This window comes from Elephantulus edwardii, unplaced genomic scaffold (genome assembly GCF_000299155.1).
Source record: "Elephantulus edwardii isolate Elephantulus edwardi_28Jun2011 unplaced genomic scaffold, EleEdw1.0 scaffold00022, whole genome shotgun sequence".
In the NCBI taxonomy this organism is placed as follows: Eukaryota; Metazoa; Chordata; class Mammalia; order Macroscelidea; family Macroscelididae; genus Elephantulus; species Elephantulus edwardii.
In genome coordinates, this window is record NW_006399772.1 from 6,208,241 (window position 1) to 6,234,795 (window position 26,555).

The 26,555-nt window shown below is 41.6% G+C and overlaps 1 protein-coding gene across 2 annotated transcripts in view; it reads right to left on the reverse strand.

The window, feature by feature from the left end:
• Positions 1-26,555, reverse strand: part of RELN (reelin) — a 633,193-nt gene that overhangs the window by 101,859 nt on the left and 504,779 nt on the right. For both annotated transcript variants that reach the window (XM_006882611.1, XM_006882610.1), the window contains exons 30-40: positions 25,317-25,524; positions 24,424-24,500; positions 14,961-15,119; positions 14,600-14,788; positions 13,354-13,627; positions 9,266-9,406; positions 8,973-9,150; positions 5,162-5,246; positions 3,604-3,786; positions 636-807; positions 438-540 (exon numbers count right to left, since the gene is read on the reverse strand). In XM_006882611.1, coding sequence (XP_006882673.1) covers positions 438-540; positions 636-807; positions 3,604-3,786; positions 5,162-5,246; positions 8,973-9,150; positions 9,266-9,406; positions 13,354-13,627; positions 14,600-14,788; positions 14,961-15,119; positions 24,424-24,500; positions 25,317-25,524 — 1,769 coding nt within the window. The remainder of the gene's footprint in view (positions 1-437; positions 541-635; positions 808-3,603; positions 3,787-5,161; positions 5,247-8,972; positions 9,151-9,265; positions 9,407-13,353; positions 13,628-14,599; positions 14,789-14,960; positions 15,120-24,423; positions 24,501-25,316; positions 25,525-26,555) is intronic.

Genomic DNA, 26,555 nt, shown 5'->3' on the forward strand with positions numbered 1-26,555 from the left:
AAAAGAAACTGGTCGTTGGAGAAGGACATCATGCTCGGAAGGGTGAAGGAATAGTGCAGGAGAGGAAGACCCCAGATGAGATGGATTGATACAGTAACTGGGGCAATGGGGATTGGTGTGTCGGAATTAGTGAGACTGGCACAGGACAAGCAAGGGTTCAGAGCTATGGTGTCTCTATGGGTCACAGGAAACTTGATGGCACGTAACAACAACAACAACAACAACAACAACAACAACACAATTGGTGGAGAAGTTCTATCCAGATAATAAAATTGAATTATTAAGTCAGAATAGCTTATGTCTTTGCACAAAAATGGGAGTCAGAACGCAAGATATTTCCCAAGACATAGTTAACAAATGTCTGATATTTCTTTCTTCTTTCTTAAGTTTTGTTCACAATACACCTTGAAAGTATATGTAATAGGACAGAGTTGTACCTCAAATTGGATGATGGTGTTCTCATTCACATTCAGGTCCCGGGTGGTAATGGAATGCTCACCAATCTCATTTGAAACAAACACCATGGCAGAATCTTCCTCACTGATATTCAAGAAAGACAAGATGTTATTCATTTATGCAGAAATGGTTTGTATCGAGCAGTGGCTTGCTTTTCAGTCTCTTAACCAAACACTTACGGGGCTCCCTTTGAAGAGTATGGGCAATAAAGACCAATGTTCCCACCAGGATAGAAAAACCAATTGTCTTCTCTGGGTCCAAAGTCAAACGTATCCAGGAGCATCACAGGGTTGTTCAGATTATTTCCATCGATAATGAAGTCATCAACAATCCAGATTTCTTCTTTCTTACCTAAAGCATGTTTGGATGAAGCACATTTTATGAATGATGAAAATCAGCTGGGCATTTCTGCTCATTGGAAGAAAGTAAAGGACATAAGGAACTCCGAAACAACAGTTTAGACATACGCTTGCCAGCCAAGAAACAAGAAACAAAAAAAATGCATAACAGTATTTACTGTGATTAAAGTGTGAAAAATGAAGCTTGCAACCATGAAAAAATCTGACAGACTGCAGAACAGCCTCTTTAATTTCAGAAAACTGTGACAGCCAGCGAGTCCCGGAGGCCTGCACAGCCACCAGGAAGCGGGAGAGCCTGCACGGCAGTTGTTTTTCTAGTGATATGACAGGACCTGCAAGGTCACTGCACCTGTGAGGACAGGGTGGGAAGCCTGTGATGTTAGGACCAAAGAGGTGCGTGAACTTGGCCACTCAAGGACCAACACATGACTTTTTTTTTTTTGCCAATCTATGACTTCTTCAAATCATGCTTCAGGCAACAAGGCAGAGGACCATGGATACTGTAACATTACCCTAGTTATTGTTATTGTTGAGTACCACCAAGTTGAAACTGACCCATTACTGGCCCTCTGGTAAATTTTCACAAGTATTAAATCGCATGGAGAGACTTCTTATCCTTCTCCTGCAGAATAGCTGGTAGATTCGAATTGCATGCCTTTGAGATTGCAGCACAGCTTCTTACCACTAGGCCAACCTTATGCATACTTTCTCTGACTGATAAAAAGTGCATACAGAAAGTACTGCATGTGTTCTAACACAAGTTTGGTTCCATTTATTCGAAGATAGGTGGCAACAGTAGAAAACTTGTGAAATCAGCCTTTAAGTTGAAAATGAATTTGCTTTGGTGGCTTAGGTTAGGGTTTTGAAGATACTGGTATAAAAGTTGGTAAGAAGGGTAAAACCGAGGCTGTATTTACAAAGTGCTTTTTGGCTTGAACTTGAAGCCAGGGGGCAGGACTAATGGTGAGCAGTGACATCAGATTACCCTTCACTACTGCTTCAGTGATCTCTACTTTCAGTGCAGCTTTGAGAACTCTAGAAAGATCTGTAAATAGGATTGCATAAACATGATACTTTAAGAGAACCTGAAATACAACATTAAGACAATGATCATCTGAATTTTGAACCTAGTTACTCTTCCTTCTTAGACTTTGAATGGATAATTAAGGAAGATTGAAAAAGTTAGGGTGGCAGAGTGGTTAAGAACTCAGCGGCTAACTAAAAGGCTGGCAGTTCAAACTTGCCCATGGATCTGTGAGAGAAGGTTATGACAAAGCTTCCATAAAGAATAAAGCCTTTGGAAACAATGGGGCAGTTCTACTGTGTCCTTTACTATCATTGTGCACTGGACAGGGCTCAGCAGCACTGGGTAGACAACACTCACAGCTGTGTTGTCTATTCTGACTCATGGTAACGTCCACCCCCATTACTGTCCAAGGCTGTAAAGCTTAATGGAAACAGACGATTTCTTCTTTCATCCTCGGAGTGACCCTTTTCAAACCACTTGCTTTTCAGTTAGGGAGCTCTGGTGGCCTAGTAGTGTTAAGGAGCTGTGCTACCAACCCAACAAGGGCATGTGGTTTGAATCCACAAGCTTATCTATGTGGTTTGAATCCACCAGCTGCTGCAACTGGGGAACAGTGGGCAATCCCCTTCGGTGCGATTTCCTGCCTCTGGAAACCTGCTCGAGGGTCAGCTGTGATTGGTTGCGACTCGATGGCACACAACAACATTAACTTTCCAGTTAGGGGGCTCTGGTGGCTAGTGGTAAGGAGTTATGCTGTCAATCCAAAGACACAATTTGAATGTACCAGCTGCTCCACAGGAGAAAGACAAGCAGTCTCCTCCAGTTCTATTTATGTTGGAGGGTCAGCCATGAGTCAGTTCTGACTCAATGATACAAAATAGCAATAATAACAACAGTTATTTAATTAGCAGTACGACATGTAAGCTGCTATGCCCCTGGGGCACTTACAATGGGTTTATGGAAGATAAGGTTGTTTCTATTAAAAGAAAATTGTTAATCTTATCTTTGACTTATTTTTTATAAAGGAAATACTCAGGTTAAATTTTAGAGATGACTGTATATTTTTCTTATCAATTTATGTGATACCTCAACAAAGAATATACTTAATGGGATTTCTCAGTGCTTACTTAGGCCACTAAATGCATGATTTAGTAAAGACTGGTCCTTTATAATAAGCAGTTAATAGAAAATGTAGAAAGCAATAAAAGGTTACCTAGTTGCACAATCACTTTCTGTAGCCATTTGAAAACCCTATTAAATTATACATTCATTTTAACTTACCACTGGAGAAAGAACATAATTTTCATAATTATATGTGAGAAGAATACCTGATCTAAGTCACGGTTAGTTTGGTCTAAGTCCCCCTCACTTTGTCATGCCATTTTACTGTACTGTTGTCCTATTTCACTAATGAAATGTCACATTCAGCAGAACTGTGTACCCCTCAATGAATTCAGCAGACATGTAGTTTGGATTGATGAATGCCTTATGGTAATGCTAGATGGTTCCGAAAAGCCCTAGCTCTGTAACAGGGTTCAGCTCTATTTATGCCACTAAGAGACTTACTAGACAAGTACAAAAAGGTGATTAACATACATAAAGTTAAATATTAACTGAGGCTCATCCAAAGAGAAGCAAGTCTTGTGTGTGCTACGAACCACTTAGCCCTTAGCTGTACAAACACTTCCTTCACACGTTAGAAGCAAACAAGCCAGCACATCACAGCGAGATCTGATCACAGGAGAGCACATGCATTTTTACCATTATTGTAGGGCTGCCAGAGCCTGAATCTTGTGGCGTTGGTTTGGGCAGTGTACGGCAAAGGAACATTAATGAAGAGTATATTGGTTGTTTGAGGGAAGTAAAATTCGTCCATCAGATGCCAGATGATGCCTCCATTGATGGAGAATTGTAATAAAATGGAGTGAGACCTCTCTGGGGTACCTAGGAAGAAGAGAGGAGGCACAAAACAAAAGTTATAAAAATGCGAAAATGGTATGTTCTTAACCAATTTTGGCATCAATGCATAAACTGAGCCTACTGCCACTGAGTCAGTTCTGATTTTTTGAGACACTCGATTGTTTTTCCGAGGCTGTACATTTTACAGCAGGAAACAACCCATCTTTCTCCCACAGACAGCATGGTGAATTTGTACCACTAACCTTTTAGTCAACAGCCTGATGATGCATTAAGCCCTATACCATCAGGGGTCTTTATCAAAGCACAAGTCAATTTATATTTACATAGGTGTCCTGTACTCGACGGCACATAACAACAACAGGTGTCCTGTAACACAAAGTTGCTTGAAAAGCATCTTAAGTGATGATGGTGGGGCTTTCTGAGATATGACTATATTTCAAAATATACACCACATATTAGCTTCTCACCCAAGAACCCCTCCCCTACTCCAATATGCATATGTATTTCCTTTCTGTGTTTCATTTAAGAAACATTACCTCAAAACGTTTTGATTCTACAGAATCAATCGTACAAAGTGTCAACATTTAAATTGGATACAAACAAAAAAGCATTATGTCCCAAACACTATTATTTTTAAAGAAAATTTATTAATTAAAAATCAGGCTTTTCTTGGGTGAGACTCAATGGCTGTTGGATAACTTTAACTCCCAAAGAGTCGGTATATGCCTACTAGAGCTGGTATATAGTTAGTGTGACCATATAGCAGAGGACTGTCACAACAGTAGTTATCCTATTATATATGAAAATTCAAAACTCAAATTCACTGCCACTGAGTCAGCACCTACTGCAATGGATCCTCTATTGGATTTAAAATTCCAGACTATAAATCACTCAAGAGGAGACTGCCCGTCTTCCTTCTATGGAGCTGCTGGTGGATTCAAAACTCCAGAGAGTTATGGCCTTTGGGTTTTCAACATAACTTCCTATGACTTGTGTCACCAGAGTTTCCTACTATCATATTGCTATTGTTGTTGTGGACCATTGAGTCAGAACTGACCCACAGATGACCCTCTAGTGGGTTTTGCAGAGGCAGTCAATTGCACGGGAGAAGACTGCCCATCTCACCCATGGAGCAGTTGGTGGATTCGAACTGAGTGCTTTCAGGATTGCAGCGCAGCTTCTTACCACTAGGCCACCAGAGTTTCCTACTTTGATATTAGGATAAATTTTAATTCTAGGAGAACATTTGTAAACATTTATGTATATAAATTTCTGTTAGTTCTTCTATATAACACAATTTATTGGGCTCAAATTAATTCTTTCTTTGAGAAGGAGGAATTGTTCATGGGGAATTTTCTTAAAGGAAAATATTAAATGCAGATCCGTGAATATGGCTTACCTTTTGCTATAAATCTAAGTGAAAACTGGACGTACATAGTATTGGTACAATCTAGATCTCTTGAAATAAGCATCCTTAGTCCTTCCTGAAAACGAAAACATATTTTACTTAACTTTATTTGCAACAGTATTTGCCTTTGATTCAATACCCTTAACTTGCATTAGCTAAATACTAAAAATATACAGTAGTGAAAAAGAAGCAGAATCTAAAATTGTGAGACACAACCAATTATATTTCATTCAGTTAAAAAGGAATAACTGAAGAATCCTTTTTTCTCCCATTTTAATGATCTTCATTAACTATTCCTGATTAACACAATTTTATTGTCTCAAGTCAACACTTTTCTGTGACTTAGAAAAAAGAGTATGAAAGTGATAGCATCACATATCTACAGGCCTTTTTAAAAATAGTCTCCTTTGATCACAGCATGTCGTGAAAGGAGTAAGAGGAAGTAGATAGAAAACGTGCCAACTGCTTCTGCTGGAAGCCAGAAGCTAGTGTGTAACTTTCTGGGGTTGCAAGGAGTATGAGGAACCTACTACTTCTGTGCTCACTCCGGCAGGCCCAGGGGGCTCTCGTTCAGGCTGACACAACAACTCTAGAATGGTCAAGTGAAATAAGGCATAACTAAGGCAAGTCCCCAGGCCCCGGCTGGAACCATTCATGCAGGCAAGCCAAGGAGTGAGGAAAACGACCACATTAGTGTCAGTAATTTTTTCTGCTAATTTACTATTTCTGCTCGCCTGGGATTGACAGCTCCAATGGTTGTTTCTGTTTGTTTTTTTTTTTAAATGTATACATGTGACAGTGGGGAAAATAAAATTGTACTATGCTAATGTCTAACGTCCAAGTAGTCTCTCCGCTCTGGCTTCTGAACCCAGTGATGCTTCAGGGATACAGAACAATGTGACACCGAGTGGACACTGCTAACTCATTTCTTAGTGATAAATTATAAATTATAGATTAAGAAATCTAAAACATTATTTTAACTATGGAACACAAGTGCTTTCTTTTCTTCTGAGCACTTATTATAGGACATAACTCCTAACAGGTGACATTTTAAAAATAAAGCTAATTTAATAATAATAACCATAGGTTCAGTGCCTCAATTTGATGAATTTCAAAGAGGATACTGTGATCATGTAAAATACTTCAAGTTCCTAAGGAAGATACTGTTGTCATGATACAAATAAATAAACTACAATTCAGAGGGGTGCCCAAGCGACGTGGCATGATTATATTGTTGTTACTGATGACGACAACATTTGAACCCAGATATTCTGAAATCTGCTCTCTATGCTTTGTAAGATACTGATATTTTGTTTGTTATACCATCTTTTAATTTTGGGAAGGGAAATCCAGATAATATATTTAGAATTTGAGAATTACATTAAACCCCCCACTGTTTTATTATCATATTTGAACTTCACAAGGTATAACTTATACTATCAGTACTAAAGGTTATCATATAAAACTTAGAATTTACCCTCTTTGTTCTTTTATGTATAAGTCACTTACTTTTTCAATCAGGGATATTAAATCAATGATCTTAATGTCTTCAATCTTTTCCTTATACGCGTCATTCATTCCTACCTGTTGAGTCAGAACAACTGACCCTCCAGTGAGTTTTAAGGGTAGCCTAGCGGTAAGAACTGGCCCTGTAATTCTGAAGGCACAAAGTTCAAATCCACTAGCTGCTCTACGGGAGAAAGATGGGCAATGTCCTGTGAAATTATTGCCTCCGAAAACCTGATGAAAGGTCAGCCGTGGGTTGGTTCTGACTCGATGGCAAACCACAACCATAAATTGCATGGGAATATTCTTCCCATCTTTCTCCTGTGGAGCAGCTGGCCTGCCTCTGTACTGGCAGAGCAAAGCTTTACCCACCAGGCCACCAGACTTCTTATATACTTACAAATTCTTAAAGCTTTGAATGTATTTACAGCTTGGTGTCTTGGCGAGGCTGAAGGTGTGAGAAAGGTCGCTTCCTCAGCATAAAATGACTAAGTTCTGAGGTGGACAGTTGACAGGTTAATTTAGAAAATACAATCACACCATGAAGGCAAAGGGACGGGACCACCTTTCCTCTTTTAGTGTGGAAGGGAGATTTAAAACTGTTCCTAAGGCAAACACAAGCCACCTGTAAAAGGGCCCAACATTCACTGCGTTTTAAAAGAACATGTTTTGTGGAAAATAGGCATGATCTATAATCTGAACACAGGCTTCTTCCACAGTTGCGAGTTGTTTATAGTTCAGTAGTTACTGAGAGTCACATGGCAGGAAGAGTCAAGCCCAGTTGACAGGTATAGTGGAGATCACATTATGTCATTTTCATTCTTTTCCAGACTCAGTGACCCATTTGTGCTAAACATGACACATTCCTTTGAACCCAAGAAGCTACGTTGATAGTAATCCAGACTCCATGAACATTAAACAGAGATGATCATGTCCTTTCTCATGAGAGAATGCCTTTCTAGGTCAAACTGCAAGATGCTGAATGGCCCATAATGAGCCCAATTGACTGTGTACTTGTTGTTAGATGCTGCTGCATCGGTTCCACTCATAGGAACCTGATGTTACAACAAAACAACACACTGCTTGGTTCTGCCGTCCGCACAGGTGTTTCAGCCCTCTGCGGCAGCCACGGCGCAGGCCCTCTCACTCAGGGGCTTCCTCTTTCCTCTCCTTCATGATATATGTCCATTGGTCCTGCCTGACCGTATGTGTAGAGCACACAGAATGCTTGGTTTGTTTTTGCACGTGGATCGTTAAAGGGAAAATAGAAAAAGGCCGCATGTCTTTCTCTTATACAGGATCCAGAGACCAGGTCTCTGGAGTTCTACAATTTAAAACTCCATCAGGGAAAGATGTTTGCATCATGACAAGCCACAGCACATCTGATTCTTTTTTCTGATCAACGTGCTTTGAGAGGTTCTCAGGTGAGTAACTGGCAATAAGAGCAAATGTCTTCAACAAGTCTCAAAAGAATGGCAGTTCCCACCCTCAAATGTTCTCTCTCGATTTCTTTAGCCCCTCATACCTCATAGGGACTCGTACATTTCTCAAACCCCTTGGTAATTTTTCTTTCTTATCCAACACTTGAGACAATTCTGGATTCAACCAACGATGATAACCAGCATCCATTAACTGTAATTGAAATAGTCTCAGGGTGTCTCACTCTCCACTGGTTAGGTGTTAATCGTCAGGGTAGCACAGAACCCATGCAGGTTTTTGTTAAAGATTTCATTTGCACACCTAGATTAGCCCCTTTCCCCATGCTGGGCGAGATGGGATGCAGCATGCAGTCACGGGAAGAGGTGCCAGCTTTACCAGTGAGCTTCACACAACTGCTTACGAACATCTCTCTAATCACAAAGCAACGTTAAAGAAAAATACTAGCAACGCTTGAGAATGACAGTCGACTTAAATATCTGCTTTTCTTAAAGGCACCAAATATTCTATCGACAGGAAGAAGAGGAGGAAAAAGCAAATATTCATAATATTTTTTTAAAATTATAAATATGTAATAATTGTAAAATACCACATTTTAGAAGCTGACAGGATTCTGAATATCTTATGTATATAATCCCAGCTGAATGGATAGCAGGTCTGATTACCAAAACAGAGGGAAAATTTTATGTCTGGGTGATTATGGAAAGGTTGGGCTGATTAGAAAAGGAAACTGTGTTTGGGCTAGAATATAATAATGTCATCTAAGCAGAGTCAGAAAAGCATTTATGTGACTATATTTGTAGTGAGTGAAGATGGGAATTTTGTACTAGTGTGGAGAGAAAAACAAAATTTATCTGACCCCTTTAAAAATGAGAGATGTTCCAGATTTGATGGTTTCACCATTTAGATTCCCCCTTTCGGCACCAAAGACTTCAGGCCATAGGTCAGGGTGTAAGTTTCCATTGAAATCATCTTTCAGAATGGATGGCAGGGGAACGACAGGAACACAGTAGGGCCCACCAAAGCCCCGGTCACACCTAAGGAGAAAAAAAAAAAAGGTAGGGAAAAAGAGAGTTGTTTTTATTATGAGTACAGAGAATCCTTTTTAATTATGTATTACAGAGAGAGGGGCTGTCAGTTTTATTAACTTACATGCAGCGTCCAGCGTCACAAATCCCTCGTCCTGAGCACAACCAAGGGCACCCTGAGGCCAGGATAACATTATCAATCGCCCAGGAATCAGCCCCCACGGTGTAGTTGGCCTGAATCCATCTGAACCGGGTCCTGGGAGAACTAATCAATGAAAACATACCATTGGTTCAACAAGGAGCCTTGAAAGCACAAAGACATCTATTTCAGTTCTCTTTCCCTCTTTAATGTACCTTCCTCCAGGCTTCGTTTCCCTGTTACTTCTTGAGACACTTTATTGCCATACTCAGTATTGGATGCTGTTCCTTCTGGACCCAGACACAGGAGCACTGAACACACTACTTAAGTATTGTACCGTATCTGCCAAACCAGCCTCTACAAACATATGTGTATGGCAAAGCTCTTTGAATGACCCTATTCTTCCACCACTACAACATTTACTCTTCTTGAAACACATACAGAATTTGTATGTTTAAAGTTTTTAAATTGCTGTTCAGAACTGAGCAAGAGATGGAGGCATGCAAATGTGAGGAAGAGTTTAGATCTTCCAAAATTCTGCCATTCAGGCCCCTGTTCTACTGCCATAAGTAGTTCTTGAGATGGAACTTCTACCCTTTATTGTTGTCCCCAGGTCTGGCTCCTCAAGGAAAAGGGTCAAAATTCTATGAGGTTCTCTTTCACTTCTACAATATTGCATGTTTCTACTAAATCTGAGTTTTGAAACACATTGGACTGACTGACACCAGAAATAGAGGCAGCTTTTCAAAACAATAATAATGGATTAGGCCATGAGGCACGAGGTAGCTGGCTTATATACTTTCACAAATGTAGTTACTAGTAAGATGATTGTAAGGGGATGAAACCCCAAAACATCCACGGATGAAATAGAATGTAAATAAAAGATTGTACAAAACACAATGTACACGAATAAAAATATTAACTAAAAAAAAAAACAAACACCAAAACACAGCCTCCAAGGACAGGTGTTATGAAGACTCCTTGATGAGCAAGTTAATATTGCTACTGACAGGCAAAGTGGATCAAGCCCAGACTAAAAAAGAACAGTAAAATAAAAAAAAAAAAAAAAAAGAATGAAGGAAAAATAAACCCCAATAGTAATGGTCCCTTTTTAGGGACAACTTATTTAGTCTAACTGTATTAAACAGCTATTTCAGTTTGGGGCACAGAACAAGATTTCAGTAGCACCATGTGAGGGACTCATGGTCTCCTCTTCCTCCCAGACAGGCTTCCCCTTCCATGCAACTCATCATTCAGGGCAGAGAGTCTAGAACAGAAAACTATGCTAACACCCTTCAGTGGTCCTCCACTGGTGTCTTCATAGGCACGTGAAGTGGAGGTCAAACTAGCTGACAAGTTTACAAACACAGCCCCTGGGTACCCCCTGTGTCAGCCTTACCTCTTCCTGGTCCTTGACTTACATGTTATACCCTGGCCTCATTCATTCATATCTTCCTGGTCTCTGAGACTCTATTCCGGCTCACAGCAGCCTCCTCTTCCCATTGATAACCTCCTGCTCACTTTATTCAGCTCAGCCATCACTCCTTCATAATGTTCTCTCTGACTTCCCCAGGCTGAACCAGGAAGTATCCTCTGTGTCCATAATGCCCCCGGACACACTATTATAACTGTATAACCTAGATAGCAGCTTAGCTGTCAGTCTTCCCAGAGTTCCTTTGGAGCTTGGAGCAGGCTATGATGTTCTTATTCATTTGGTAGCAGAATTCCCTAAACATGATAGATGTTCAACCAATGTTTGTCCAATCAAAAGAAATCAATAAATGAACTAGAAGCAAGTACTCTGGAGGTCTCCAGAAAATGATTTCAGGGTAAATATGAAAATGCTGTTTACTGCATTATTTTTCTGTCATTTGCTTATGCTTCTCTGTTAAGTGATCAGAACTGAACCATGAAAACATAAATCACTTTAAGTCTTTAACATAGAATTTCATGAAAGGCACTGGTTGCACAGTTAATGAAGGAGATGAGAAGCCAGGAGGGGCAGGGAGGAAACCTGAGGTTAGTGAAATCAGGAAGTCACTACCACGCCAAGGTTGACGCGACAAACGGTGGAGACACTATTATTAATGCCGAAGTCTCCAGGAGGGTCGGCCTGGGGATCTGGACCCACTAAATCAGGCGGAGATGCAGCCTGAGGCAGAAATACAAATCTCATTCCAAAGCCTGTTGTTGGGTCCTGTTTTGAGACTCGCAGGGTCCCCACATGACAGCGCAGAACTGGGTCGTGACTCACTGCTGAGCTCCAGAAGGTTTTCAGGGGCAGTGATCTGCACGGGAGATCGCCCATCCTTCTCCTGTGGAGGCGCTGGTGGGTTAGAACTGCCAGTAGGTGGCACCTTTGATTTAGCAGCTGGTCGTCTAAATGGTATTCTTAACCAGACTGCCAGGTTTTTCTCTCATGAATCTTTAGGTGGGTTTCAACTGCCAATCTTTTGCTTATCAGCTGGGTGATGAACCATTGAATTAACAGGACTGCTTTTCCAGCACCCCCAAGCCCAATCCCCACTGCTTTCCAGTCAATTCTGGCTCATAGAGACCCTCCACCTGTTTTCCAAGGCTATGAACAAGGGGAGAGAGATTATCTTTCCTAAGGAGCAGCTGGTGGATTTGAACTGCCACGCTTTTGGTTACCAGCAGCACTGTGCTGTGCATGCTACCAAAGCTCCACTGGCTGGCACTTCCTGCTGTCTCACTATCAGGAAGTCAGGGCACAGTGACCACAGGAAAAGCAACCAGCTGAGACCCAGGTGCCTACCCTTTGGGGGGTGGGAGGAGCAGCAGGCTCTGTGGGGAGCAGTTCCAGGACAGCACACCCTATAATCAGTCCCCACAGTACAGTTAGCTCCTAGAAGATCCTTGGAATTATCCACATGTCTGTGCCACACAAGGGGAACCCAGTCAGGAGTCTCTGTGAATTACCTTCATACAACCCTTGAATGCAGTCTGAAGTGTTGTGGAGAGTAAGAAAGACAGAAGAAAAAGTGCATTCTTAGCAGGGTACTGAAATAAGAAACTATGTAGTAATTTTACATACTCCTAATTGTTAAAACTCTGGGCTCTACCACTAAACTACTAGAATTATCCTCATTCCTTTAGTTTCATCAAGCTGTCAAAGACCTGTTATTTAGGAAGTAGTTGGCCCATGCTGCTTCCTAGTCTGTCTTCATCAGGGAGTTCCACCAAAACCTGTCCTCCATGAGTAACCCTTATGGCATTTGACACAGCAGTGGCACAGATTTCAGTATCACAGCAACCCCAAGTTATCTCAGTACAGCAAACTGACAGGCCAGTGTTGTACCACTTATAACAGTGTTCTCCTCAAACACAGTTAACACCAGCCTTTGAAATGTGGTGGTGGAGAAGAGCACTGAACATCCGATGCATGGATGAAAGAACCAACAGATATGTCTTGGAGAGGGCGCAGCTGGAGTGCTCTTTGGAGGCTTTGCCTCACATGTTGCTAGGAAGGGGTATTCCTTGGAGAGAGACATGATGCTGGCAAAGGAGGGAAAGACCCTTGATCAGATGGACAGATACGGTGACTGTTGCAATCGGCTCTGTGTGTCAGAAAGTGTGAGGACGGTGCAGGATAGAACAGGGTTCAGATCTTTAGTTCAAAGGGTCACTGTGAGTCATATTTGATTTGACGGCACCTAACAACAACAATTGTTAAAAGGTTATCCATCTGGTTTGGGGCATGTTTCAGAAGAGACCAGTCCCTGGAAAAAGACATAAAGCTGGAAAATGTGCAGGCTCAGATAAAGAGAGGAAGACCCTGAACAGACAGACTGACACAGTGACTGAAGCATGCTGGAGAGGGTGGGGCGGCACAGGGTAGAGCCAGGCTCAGATCAATTTTTCTTAAGGTTGCTATGAGTGGTCGTCAATTCAAGGGCACTGGACAGCAGCAATGGCACCATCCAAGTGGCTTAAGAGTATGTACTTATTTGTAGCAATGATCATGAAAGATTAATGAAATCCTCAAGTGGACTTAAAATTATTTTGAAATGAAACAAATGAGACTCAAAATTCTGACAAATGACAGTTCTCACATGGTGGCAAGAGGAAGGTAGACAGTGACCCGCTTCCAGTTCTGGAACCTTTCTGAGGTGTAAACGGAGCTCTCTGTGTAGTGCACACAGCCAATGGTTGGAGGAACACACTCCTCGGTGACGAGATGCCAGGCCCTGCCATTGTTCAGAGAATACTGCAGCTGCACGCTGTGGGCGCTGCCGAAGGGCTTGCTACAGCCCATGCTCATTTCAAACTGCAGGAAGGTTGGCGCGGACACGTGGAAATCCCAGGTCTCAGCATAACGTGGTTTTCCTGTTGGAAAAGCAAAGTTCAAGGGTGGCGCGCTGAATTGTGCCCTCTTTTCTGGTTTGATATTTATGCTTGTAGTCATTATCCTCTCTCCCTCTCCCTCTCCCACTGTCGTTGAGTTGAATAACTAGCAGTTAACCCTCTACTTAGTTTCTGAAGCTGTTAGCTCCAGAGAGGCAGGGCAATGTGACGCCCTCCCTGCGGACGACACTGCCAGGACTCCCCGTCTTGGGGTTGATACGTGTTGTCAGGCTGGAACCGATTCATAGCTGACCCTCTAGCAGAGGGAGCAGTCACATAAGAGGCCACTGCCCATCCATCTCCCATGGAGCTGCTGATGGATTCAAACTGTGCGCCTCCGGGTGGGCAGCACAGCTCCTTACACTAGGCCACCAGAGCTCCGCAAAGCAAATAAAAATGATTGGTTTTTTTTTAGTTAATTACTATAGACCTAGACATACTAAATGCTTTACAACCTTGAAGGATTAACATAGTCTTGTTGTATACCATCAAGTTGGAACTGGCCCTTAGCTGAATCTCTGAGGGTTTTCAGAGGCAGTTAATCACATGGGAGGAGACTGTCCATCCTTCTCCCACAGAACACCTGGTGTCCTTGAACCACGTGCCTTTGGGATTGCAGAGCAGCTTCTTGCCACTAGACCACCAGAGCACCCTAACACAGTCAAGTTTGTAACTGTACAAACTATGAAAACTAGGCAATGTCTTCTTCTTGCTCTGTTTCTAAGAAACCTTGCCTTGTAATATATTCTCTGTGAAAGACAGTCCTAAGTAAATTCCAGGCACTGGGCTCACCAAATTATATTAGAGGACAATGTAACCTTCTCCCCTAAGAGCCCCCCTTACTTAACACAAGAAGTTATGAACAGTTGTGCATTAGAGACCTTCCTCTGGTGTTGAGTTAAATTAGTTTTCAAGTTAATCAAATGTTCTCCCTCTGCCTGTGATCATCCTTACCTATGTTTTCACTGAATATCAAAGCGGTGTCCATTGAGAGACAGTCAATATCCACTTGGCCTCCTTGGATTCGATACCAGTTGGCTTGCAAATCTATAGAGCCATCAAATTTGTCTTGAAACCCAGTTTGAGAGCTGTCATTCATTCCTATAAGGACATCATCCAAAGCCCACTGGGCCGAATGTTTCCCTAAAACCAGATGAGAAAAGACAGAGAAGGCTCATTATGTAGCAATTTGAATAGTTTACGACTGCGATTTTAAATCCGCTTATTTGAACTTGACAGCAAAAAAAAAACCACGCAATTTGGTGTGGCCTTGACTGTAGGATCTCTATGAAACTCGGGGCGAATGTTAACTTACCATGTTGAGGCTGCCACCATCGAAAAGCCGTTGCTGATGTCTTTGCCTCCCTGGGTAGGTCAATGGACACGATCTGTGGCTCCAGAAACGACATGAAGTCCAACTCCCGAAGCAAATGCCATAGTATTCCATTGTCATTGGAATACTGAACAACCAGCCCTGAATGAGGGACATAAACCCAGTTACTCGGATTGATTTCCTGGAGGCAAAGCAAGGCCAAGAACAGCCATTCTACAATGGCAAGGCTCCAGTAGAAAGTTCAGCCTGTGTTTCAGACAACGAGGACAAATTCGTCTAACTCCCAAGAATGAATTAGTAGACCCGAAGGCTCATCAATTTCTTGACAGTTTGTAATGCACTAACTCCCAGGAAATGGAGGGGAAAAATATATATAAGCTCTTCGAAAGACCACTCAGCTTTGCAGAAGTGATGAGTAGGTTTGGAAGGGGAATTTAAAAACCCTCCCTGGACCATGTATTTGAATTTTAGATTCTGTCCTGAACATTACGAAGTCTCATATTATTATATAGTCTGAAGAAACATCTCAATCTCCCCAGCACAAAATCAAGTTATGCACTTCGCTGCCGGAGCTGCAGTCTGCACTGCCTGTTCGGAAAGTCCATTAAGCAGAAAGCTTCTTTTTTTACTGGCACGTCATACTTTATCACACGTTGGTCACCGGAGCCTGAATGAAGGCAAATGACTAAACAGCAAGGCAGGAGAATTCACTCCCCTCCAATGTTAGGGCGTGCCTTCCTTTCTTTGTATCACCTTTTCATCTCTCCACTCTGCCCACTCCTGTCCCTCTGCCTGTCACCAAGGCAATGCCATCCAGGGTGTTGGGAACCTCATGTTCTACCCTACTGCCTCTCTCCAAAACATGTTTATTTTAAAAGAAGAAACAAGGAAAAGGTAATATTAAGTTGTTGTTGTTCATTGCTATCAAGTCAAGAACGACTCATAGCAACCCTATGAACAAAAGGCCTGAAGGCTTTTTATAACTATTGTCATTTCTTATGGTTCATAAAGTTTCCAGAGGCATGTGGTTTAGGAAGTGGATACTACTCCTGCTTCCAAACCCATCTTAAAACTGGGGGCTCCACCAAACACTATCCACCATGGGCAGTCATTATGGCATTTGACCCCAATGGCACAGGGTCCAGTTTTACAACAAACCCAGATTACATTAGTACAGCAAATTGAAAGAAGAGTGCCGTAAAACTTACAAGAATGTTCCTCCAAAATGAAATAACAATAACAATAGCAATAGGTAATTGGCCCTTGGGCCAACCGACATTTAAATACAAGGGCCCTCATAAAGTTTCCAGAGGCATGTGGTTTAGGAAGTGGGTGCTGCTTCTGCTTCCAAATCCGAATAAATCTAGGTGCTCAACTAAACACTGCCCATGATGGGTGGCCAATATGGTGTTTTACACACCTATGGCACAGTTGCCATCACTGCAGCAAGTCCAAGTTACTTCAGTAAAGCAAACAGACAGACAACTGCTGTACCACTTAAGAGAATGTTCATCCAAAAATCAATTAGCATTTTAAAAAATATTTAAATACTTAAAAATGCTGGTGGAGTATGAGCCAAAGACCCCTAAGCCATCTGGCAAGTCCAAACTGCTGCTGAATGGATCAATAAAAGTCAAAAGGTGGAAACAACTCAAGATCCACTAATAGGTGAATGGAAAACATGCTTATATTTTGTTTATCCATATCAACCCAAAACAAACCCCATTGCCACTAAGCTGATTCCAGCTCACAGCAACCCTACAGAACAGAGTAGAACTGTCCTATGGGATTTCCAAAGCTATAACCTTTATGGAAGCCAATGCCACATCTTTCTGCTATGGAACACCTAATGGGTTTAGCCTTTTTGATTAGCCGTCAAGCAATCAGCCATTCCACCACCAAGGCTTATACACACAGGAAATGGAATATAATGTAGCAATAAAGTGAACCGAAGCTCTGGTACAGCACTGATACATGCTGTGATAAGGCTGACACAACAGAGCAAATATGGATTGTTCCGTTTTATAAACTATCTAGACTAAATACCAAGCTTTTCGACTGTTACCAGGGATAGATGAGAAAAATAAATTGGAAGCTATTGTCCAACAGTATTCAATTTCTGTTAAAGGTGATGAAAATCTTGAAAATGGATAGTGGTGATGGTTGTAAAAAAAAGTAAACTAAATTCATACACTTTAATTGTACACGCAAAGAGCAAATATATTAAGTATAAAGAGGAAAAAAAATAGCTAGAAATGAAAACTGGGAATCAACAGAAGTTCTGTTGTTGTTGACCGGGGGCAGGGACTTTGGCCTTTCTTGGCACCTAACTGCCTATTCCATACCTGTTTTCAAGGCTGGTATTATATAGTCATAATTATGCCTGAGGTTATTATCTCTTTTAATATTTCCTGAACACTGTAAGTAAATTTATGTATGTTATAGTTACTCTGTTACACAGTAACTTTATTGGAAAGTGCTAACTCACTCACAACATAGTCACCAATTCTTTTTATTTATCAATTCCTCACTGGGAAGAAGAGCATCTCAATCCAACCACGCTGCAAAATAACAGGATTTATGAAGCTAATATTTAAGAACTGTTACAATAAAGTGGAGAACTAAAAGAAAGCCTTTTAAGGCTAATCAATAGCATATGGAATTACTGTCACCACATCTGACAAATGACAATGCCAGGAACAATAATGACTAATACGTGGAAAAATTAGTCTCAGAAGCCATTCAACTGATCATATTTAAAATAAAAGAAATCATCAAGTCAAATGAGAGGCTAAAAATGGCTCCACGAACAGGAACTCTTTGTAGAGACAGCCTGCTGCATGCAGGTGTCGAGCCGTATTAGCTCCAGTGGGCCGAGGTGAGAGCTCCGAGCTGATGATGGAGAGGCACTGAGGTTCCTGATGGAAACTGCACACAGGCTGCTCCTAGTTCCTAGTCTTCAAACATCTTCAGCATCTGCAAACCTTACTGTTTGCTCAAAATGCAGCCTACTGGTATTTTAACCTGAAGTGGATGGATGGAGTGTGTAACAAGTGTAAAAGTGAATTCCTAGGAACAATTTACTGTTGCAATACAGTTTGTATTTAATATGGTAAAAAAGAAGATGAATGTTTTATAGGTATCTGTGAGTGACTTATTCAGAGGGTAGATTAAGCACTAGAAACAAAGCATTGTGAGAATAAAATCTTACTGGCTGTTCAATTATTGTTTTCTAATATGCTGTTAAGGACCTCTCCAGAGTACTGAAGAATAGCAATGTTAGTCTGGGGACTGAGGTGTGCCTGATCCAGGTCCTAGTTTTTGCAATTACTTGCTCTGTATTAGAAAGCTGGACAATAGCTAGGATGATAGGAGAAATGATGCATTTGAGATGTGGTCCTAGAGAAAAGTACTGATTATACCATGTACCCCTAGGACCACAAACAGTTTCATCCTAGAGAGGGTGAACCCAGGCTGCTCCTTGGAGGCAAGGATTCTGAAGCTTCGTCTGACATACTTTGGACATGTTGCAAGGAGGAACCAGTCCTTGGAAAGGGACATGCTTGGGAGAGTGAAGGGACAAGGCAAGAGAGGAAGACCCTCAATGAGATGGACTGACTCAGTAACTCGGGTAATGGGGTAGGTGTGTCAGAGACAGTAAGATTGGTACAGGATAGAGCAGGGTTCAGAGCTGTTGTACACAGGGTTATTATGAGTAGCAAGCACCTTGACAGCATATAACAACAACAACAACTCAAAGTATAACCCAGGGACCAGGACCTGCATCATAGGTGAGTACCTGGCCTGTGGTGGTTTCAGAATGTGTCCATAATTCTTTGACACTTTTCTCTTCAGATGTTGCATACCATCAAGTCGGAAGTGACCCACTGCTGACTCGCCACTGGTTTTTTAAAGGCATAAATGGCATGGGAAGCAGATGTCCATCTTTCTCCCATTAAGCAGGTGGTTGTTTGAACTGAATACCTTTAAGTTGGAAGCACAATTCTTTACCACTAAACCATCAGAGCTCCCTTTTCCTTTTCAGATTGTTGTTGTAGTTGTATGCTGTTGAGTTGGAACTGACCCATAGCTGACCCTCCAGCAGAAACAATAAATTGTACATAATAAGTCGCAATAAATGGGAGGAAACCATCTGTCCTCCTGTGGAGCAGCTGGTGGATTGGAAGTGCATGCCTTTGGGATTGCAGTGCCGTCTTCCTACCACTAGGGCACCAGAGCTAAGTACCCTGCCTGTGAGTGTGGCCGGGGTTAGGTACTTGCTTCTGATGAAGAGAACATTGTAGAAGGGAAAGTATGTGTGATTTCCGAGAGTGGATCAAAAAGACAATGCAGTCTATTACCTGTTCTTCCTTTAGACAGCTCACTCCAAGGAATGCTGGTTAACATAAAGTAGGGCCACTCAAGCACACTTATGAGCAGGTCCATGGAGCAAGAAACTGAGGCCCCTTTCAAACACCCAGAAAAGAACCTAAATCCCTTGCAACCAGCCATGAGAATGAGCTTCTTTCTTTGTAAAATTCTGAGCCAGAACCAGCCTTTTAAATGACTCCAGCATTCTACACAGAAATCACAGATCATGCTCATTGCTTTAAGTCATTAAGGTTTTGGGTAATTTATTGTGGAACATACTATTACAGACCTACTGAATCAGAACATGCGTTTCAAAAAGTCTCCCTAATAATTCAGACACATAAAATATGAAGCACACGCTCCAAAGCATCGTGCCCCACTTGGTTTCTGCTCGCTGCCCTTCTCCTAATGTGCTTTTGCAGGAATGCCACTTAATCCTCCGAGGCTGGTGGAGTTGAGGGACACAGTCTTCCAGGACAAGGAAGGAGGTGCTTCTGTGATATATGTGAACAGCTGGACAGAACACAGGAAAGAGAAATAGCAATATCCATATTTTATATCAACTGCTGAGCCTCATAAGCTGCATGTCACTGAACACGCTGTACATCTGGATAAAACAAGAATTTTAGCTCATCGACTGAGTGTTCAAGGCATGTAAAACATCTTTCTTTTCAAACTACAACTCCATCTGCATTCTGCCTAATCTTAATGAAAACAGCCTAATTTTAATTCCAAATATGTAAATTGGTGCTTCAACTTGAGTAAGTAAGAAAAACTTGACTTTCATCCTGGGAAGAGATTCACCCAAGGATTGGAGCAGATTTACATTTCAACAACCAGTTTTCAATATAAGACTGAGAAAGGCCTGGGCGATGTGAGCTATGTGGCCAGCACTGAGTTTAAGAAAAATTGCTCTATGCGTAACATGGAGAGAGGATAGCACTGAGAAAGGGGACTTTCTACAGATTAAGTCCCTGTGTGCATTAAAAACTATTTCCAATAGAGTGAGAAGAAAGCCAAATGACTGGGAAAAAAACATTTGGCAATGACATCTCAGACAAGGATCTAATAATGAGAGTTTAAAGAACACTATAGGGAATTCACAAAAAAAAAGAAAAAAAGGAAAAGACTGATAGCTCAATTACAAAATGGGCAAAAGGTATGGAAAGACTTCACAGAGGAAGACACTTGGATGATCAGAGACACATAAAGAAATAAAGAAATGTTCGAAATCACTAGCAATAAGAGAGATGCAAATCAAAACCACAATTAGATTATCGTCTCACCCCAACGACAGTGGCAAAATTTCACAGGACAGCAAGCAATAAATGTTCACGAGGAAATGGAGAGATTGGAATTCTCATACACTGTTAGTGGGACTATAAAATGGTATAACCTCTCTGGAAGGTAGTTTGACATTTCCTCAAAAAGCTGGCTGTAGAGATTCCCTATGACCCAGCTATTCCACTACTAGAAATATACTCCGAGATAAAGAACTGAGACATAAATGGAGAGCTCTACACCAATGTTCAAAGCAGCCTTATTCACAATAGCAAGAGACTATGAAAACAGCTCAAATGTCCATTAACATAATTGGATTGAGAAATTGTGGTATATTCACACAATGGAAAACCATGCATCACTCAGGAGCAATGAATTACAAAAATACTGGCGAGCTCTGGTGGCCTAGTGGCAGGAAACTGCACTGCAATCCCAGAGGTGTGCGGTTCAAATCCACCAGATGCTCTGCTGAAGAAGGAGGAACAATCGCCTCCTGTACCAGTCAGATCCAATTTGACAGTACACACATTAAAAAAAAATGAAAAAATACTATATAACATGAAAGAAGCTAGAGAGTTCACTCACTTATGCTGAGTGAATTAACTCAGGCTTGTAGGGACAAATAGTGCACAAGACCATTATTGTGACAATGAAGGAAAACTAAAAAGATGTGTATGGGTGAACTGAGGGGAGGGTATATCACATGGTCAAAGAGTTTGGTGGGGAGAGAGACGGGGTGAAGGAATTAGGAAAGATCCAGTGGGGAGCTGAAAAGATGGGGTGAAAGTGGGTGTAGATCAATGGTGATGAATTTTATAAGACACAATGTATGGGAATGATTGTAAGAAAGCTTATGAATTGGCAAAAAAAAAAAACAAACCAAAAAAACTCCCACCAAAAATAATAAATTTTTTTTTAAATAAGAAAAACCACCCTACACTAGTTGAAAATATGCTGCTTTGCACTAAAAGGACCCTAAGGGGAATTTCCCCACAGAGTGCATGGCAATCAGAAGTCAGGTATAGTTTGGGGATTCATATTCACATTAAGGGATGCTCCCTGTTCTACTCTACCCAGGGTTTAAACTCACACTTAGAGGTAAAGATGTCAAAAAATCACAGTGCAACTATTATAGTATCTCAGCCACAATCATTTGCTTACAAATATACAACTCCCTACTGACTGACTCTCTTGTTATCTGACATTTCACATTTATGATAATAATGAAGAATCTACTACTTGACTATTTGGAGCATTAACCTGGATTTTCCTCCCATGTCTATGTTCCTAGCCCCTAGAATCACCGATGCCTTTCAGGCTCATGCTAGCTCTCCAGAAGGCCTCTTGCTTGTCCCATCCCCACAGCCCATGTGAAGATGGGACTGAGGTGGCTTTTGAAGGAGTCCTTCTGAGAAGAGCCCAGAAGTGGCTGGAGGAGGTATGGCTTGGGGAGGTTGCTGCGCTTCTCCTCTGTACTCAGGAGTCCTTCCTGAAGCAGGAAGGGGAGGCAGTGGGGACAATTCAGGGCCTGGGGCCCTGTGGAGTCCTCTCCTCTGTGATGCAGTCTGGTCTGCTGAGCCTCTTCAGAGCACCAGTTAGTTTAGTTTATAGCCTCTGATTCTAAGCTTCCTACCACTTAGCTATGGAGAAGAGGGGCCTTGGGCCAGAGAAAAGCTTGTCTGAGGACATGACTAAGAAGGCAGGTCACTTTCTTGATGGAAGAACTGTATCTTCAAGTCATTCTTTTTTTTTTCTATATTTTATTAATTTTCATAAACATTTACAGAGATTTTGGGTTTCCATTCATTTCTTGTTGCACTATTCTCTCTACCCTCCTCCCAGTTTGTTCTTGTCCAAATGCCACAGTGCTTGTCAAAGCCAGTTCTGATTAATCTTCTTTGTCAGTGTGTCCTTTGCCATTCCCTATCACTCCTCCCTGAGAGAGACTTCACCCTGAGTCATAAGGAAAAGGGGATGGTGTATTCTCTTAGCTACTTCCTGCTGAAAAGGGACGCTGTGGGTTTCAGGGTGAAGATCTTCTCTCACTACTCTAGAGGGCCCCTTTGGCAGTAGGAAACACATAGACTATTATGGAGATTGATTTTGGGATTTAGATGCACTCTTATTGATTGTGCTTGGCCGTACATGTTCATATCCTTGAAGATGTATCATGGGGGTGTTGCAACCTAGAAGGCACAAATTTGACTAACAAGTTATAAGTACATGAGTCCAAAAATTATGGAAAAGTAAAAGAAAAGATTCTTTCATTGTATTACAAACCCTCCCCCAGGTCCCCTTCACCATGTAGCCCTCGCTCTAGTCTCCTGTGATGACAGAAATACCTAGTTATATATCTCTTTTAAACAGTTTTCTCCCTCCTCTGTTTCAGAGTATACATTATTGAACCCATCTTACTCAGTCTCTCCCCAACAGTGGCATCATGTAATATTTGTCCTTTTGTGACTGGGATATTTCACTCAGCATAATGTTCTCCAGAGTCAACCATTTTGAATAATATTGCATGAGTTCCTTGTTTTTTAATGCAGCATAGTATTCCATTGTGCGAATATACCACAGCTTCTCTAGCCATTCGTTTGTTGATGGGCACTTAGGTTGTTTCCAACTCCTTGCCTTCAAGTCATTCTTAATCCTAAATTATAGCTTGTTACTTCTCTAACCCCCTCTAAAATCATGAGTATTGTCTGTGAATTCTGCATGGCTGCTGCAGAACCCAGCAGAGAAGTAGAGAAAAAGAGAGACAGCTGGACTGAAAGAGTTGATTTGAACTTGATGCACAATTCCATGCACTCTGGAGAGCTTCTGGGGTTGATGTATACTTTTAGCTTTCTGCATGTATTCTAGAAATGAATCATCTGATAACATGAATGCCTAGGTTGGGTCAAGTTCAGGGTAAGGAGAAAAACAACATAGCATGGTGGTTAGATCGCAGGAGTTGCACCTAGCATAGGAAATTTTAATCCCTGTGTCTCTGCTGATTAGCCACATGAACTTAAGTTACTGAAACGCTTTATACCTTAGTTTCTATATCTGTAAAAGAAGACTAACAATACTACCTATGGCAAAGAGAAATGATAGATTAGATGAACTGACATAGACCAAACCCTCAGAACAGTGTTTCACTTTCAATAAGCTCACAGCTGTCCACTCAGTTTTGACTCGTAGTGACCCATCACTGGGTATCTGAGGTTGTAAAGCTTAACAGGAGAAGATGGTCCTTATTTTTCCCGTGGGGCTTCTGGTGGATTTGAACTGCTGGAGAGCACAGCTTTTAAGTTAGCAGAGCAACTGGCTATGGGCTATGCCACCAGCGAAGACACATATAACAGATACTCGGTAAAAGTGAAGTTTATTAAAACCAAGAACCACTCCTCCTCTCCCCGGGGCTTCCTGTCCTCCCCAGGGTGTTTATAGGCAGGAGAACAGTTTGACTTTCATCCAATAAAGACCTATGTGGGCATACTTCTAGCTTTCACACGGAAACCTCAGCTATTTTCTTTTTCTCCCTAAGGAAAGTTACAGAGAAACAGGCTTCCTTTAAGCAAACTCTCTTTGATCTTGCCCACATCCAGGGAGGACTTGATGTGGGTCAGAGTTAGGGGTTCAAATGAAGGATGCTCAGAGACATAGCTATTGCTGCATGCAGCCAGCTCTTCTATGATGAAGCAGAGATATAGGGAGATGTTAGTCTGTAAAATCCTGGCTGAACGTTAGGAAGAAAGAGGACTAGTCTGCCAACAGTAACTGTAATTACTCCGCAAACACAGCAGCTTACCTTCGTTTCTTGCTCTTGGTTTGATGCAGGTAATGCCTGAAGTTTTGCTTCCAATTTGTATGTAAAATTGAACAAGTCTGGGGGAGAGAGATCAGTCTACTTACACAAAGGAAAATTCAAAGATTTTAATCCTTTCCATTTTGATATTAAACATTTCCTGTGATTCTTAAATTCTGTTTATAAAACTCAAAGGCAGAGACTATACAGAGTATCACAAATTCTGTAATAACTCAGGAAGATTTAATGAACATGACCACTCATTTAACTCTGTAATAATCTAAGCACAAATATCCCAAGATACTAACTTCATTTTATTGTGCTGATGCTCTCATGTAGTGTCCAGTCACAGCTGCCTCAGAGAGAGCTGTCAGCAAGTTTTCAGAGGCTGTGACTTGGATGGGAGGAGACTTGCCCCACTTTCTCCCATGGAGTAGCTGGTGGATTTGAATCACCTGCCTTTGTGTTGACAGTGCAACTAGGCCACTAGGGCTCCTTATTTAGGTGTGCTACTATTTCACTGTAAAAAAGGCAATTACTTATTTCACCAGTAGGTGTCAGTGTATGTATTTAAACTCCAAAGGGAGGGGCAGTTTTCCAACAGTAAATACAAATAAATTTAGACAAATGGAGATGCCTCATTCTTGAATCAAGAATAAAGTCGGGAAATTATTTGTTTCACATAGTACATATTAAAAATTATACCAAATAATACAGATTTTAGAAAACCAAGCTGTTGTACACTAGACATACATGCCTAATAAATTGTGATGTAATTTTTGCAGGAGAGAACGATTTTATTACGGAGCTACAGTTATTTTGTATCTCATATACTGAAACTATATGATACGCAAAATATGCTCATAAAGTATGCAAGTGACATATTAATGGCTTACCTGATATTCCTGGTGTCCAGAGGGACAGTCCTTGCTTCCCTTTTCCCAGGGCCATTGAAATACAGAGACTTGCCATCGTTAAGTGTGCCACAGCCAGTGCCAACCTGGCCACCAGTTATCTTGTACCACAGTGGGCTGAGCTTCCCCTCAAACCTGTCAAACATCTCGCTGTGATTTGGGACACTGGACACACAGGTGCCTTGGGCAGCTTCAGAGAAAAGAAATACAGAGAAGAAATGTTTTGTTAAAACTGCTTAACAGAGGAAGCAGTATTGGCATATGGAAAAGGAAGTATTTCCACTCTTTTAGGGGGAAAGCAGAAATGTGAAAATGTGTATCTCCCAACTATCTGAAATACAGTCATCTAGATATTGAATGTACCATGGACTGCCAAGAAAACAAACAGATTCATCCTGGAGAGGGTTAAACCAGGCTACTCCTTGGAGGCAAGGATTCTGCGGCTTCGTCTGACATACTTTGAATATGTTGTAAGGAGAGACAGGTCCTTGGAGAGGGACATCATGCTTGGGAGGGTGGAGGGATGGCGCAGGAGGGGAAGACCCTCTATGAGGTGGATTGATTCAGTGACTGGGGTAATCGGGATGGGTGTGTCAGAGACCATGTGATTGGCACAGGACAGAGCAGGCTGTTGTACATAGGGTTGCTATGAGTTGCAAACGACTCGATGGCACATAACAACAACAACAACAACAACATATCATTAAAGCACTATTCTACCTCTGGTTGTTGTCATGTGCCACTGAATTGGAACTGACTCATAGACGACCCTCTGGCGGGTTTTCAGAGGCTGTAAATCACGTGGGAGATTTGTCCATCTTTCTCCTGTAGAAGAGCAGGTGGAACTGAACTTTGTGCCTTTGGGTTGTCAGTGCAGCTTCTCACCCACTAGGCCACCAAAGCACCCTTATTCCACCCCTAGGTTAAAACATTTATCACAGATACAAATCAGGAACAACACATTTCCATAGTTCTTGCTATAGTCTGAAAACCAGCTGGAGAGTGAGCTGTCAGTTCCAACTCCAATGTACAATGCCAACATATTAACTAGTAGGTAGCAGGCCTTAAGAAATGTTCAGTTTTAATAACAATGAAGGAAATCTGTGTCATTCTAAGTGTTCCTACTTTGCACACTTCTCTTCCTCTCTGCTGTTAGTGGTGCTGACTCCTGGTGACCCTGTGTACATGAGAATGCGGCATACAGGGACCATGTGCAGATCA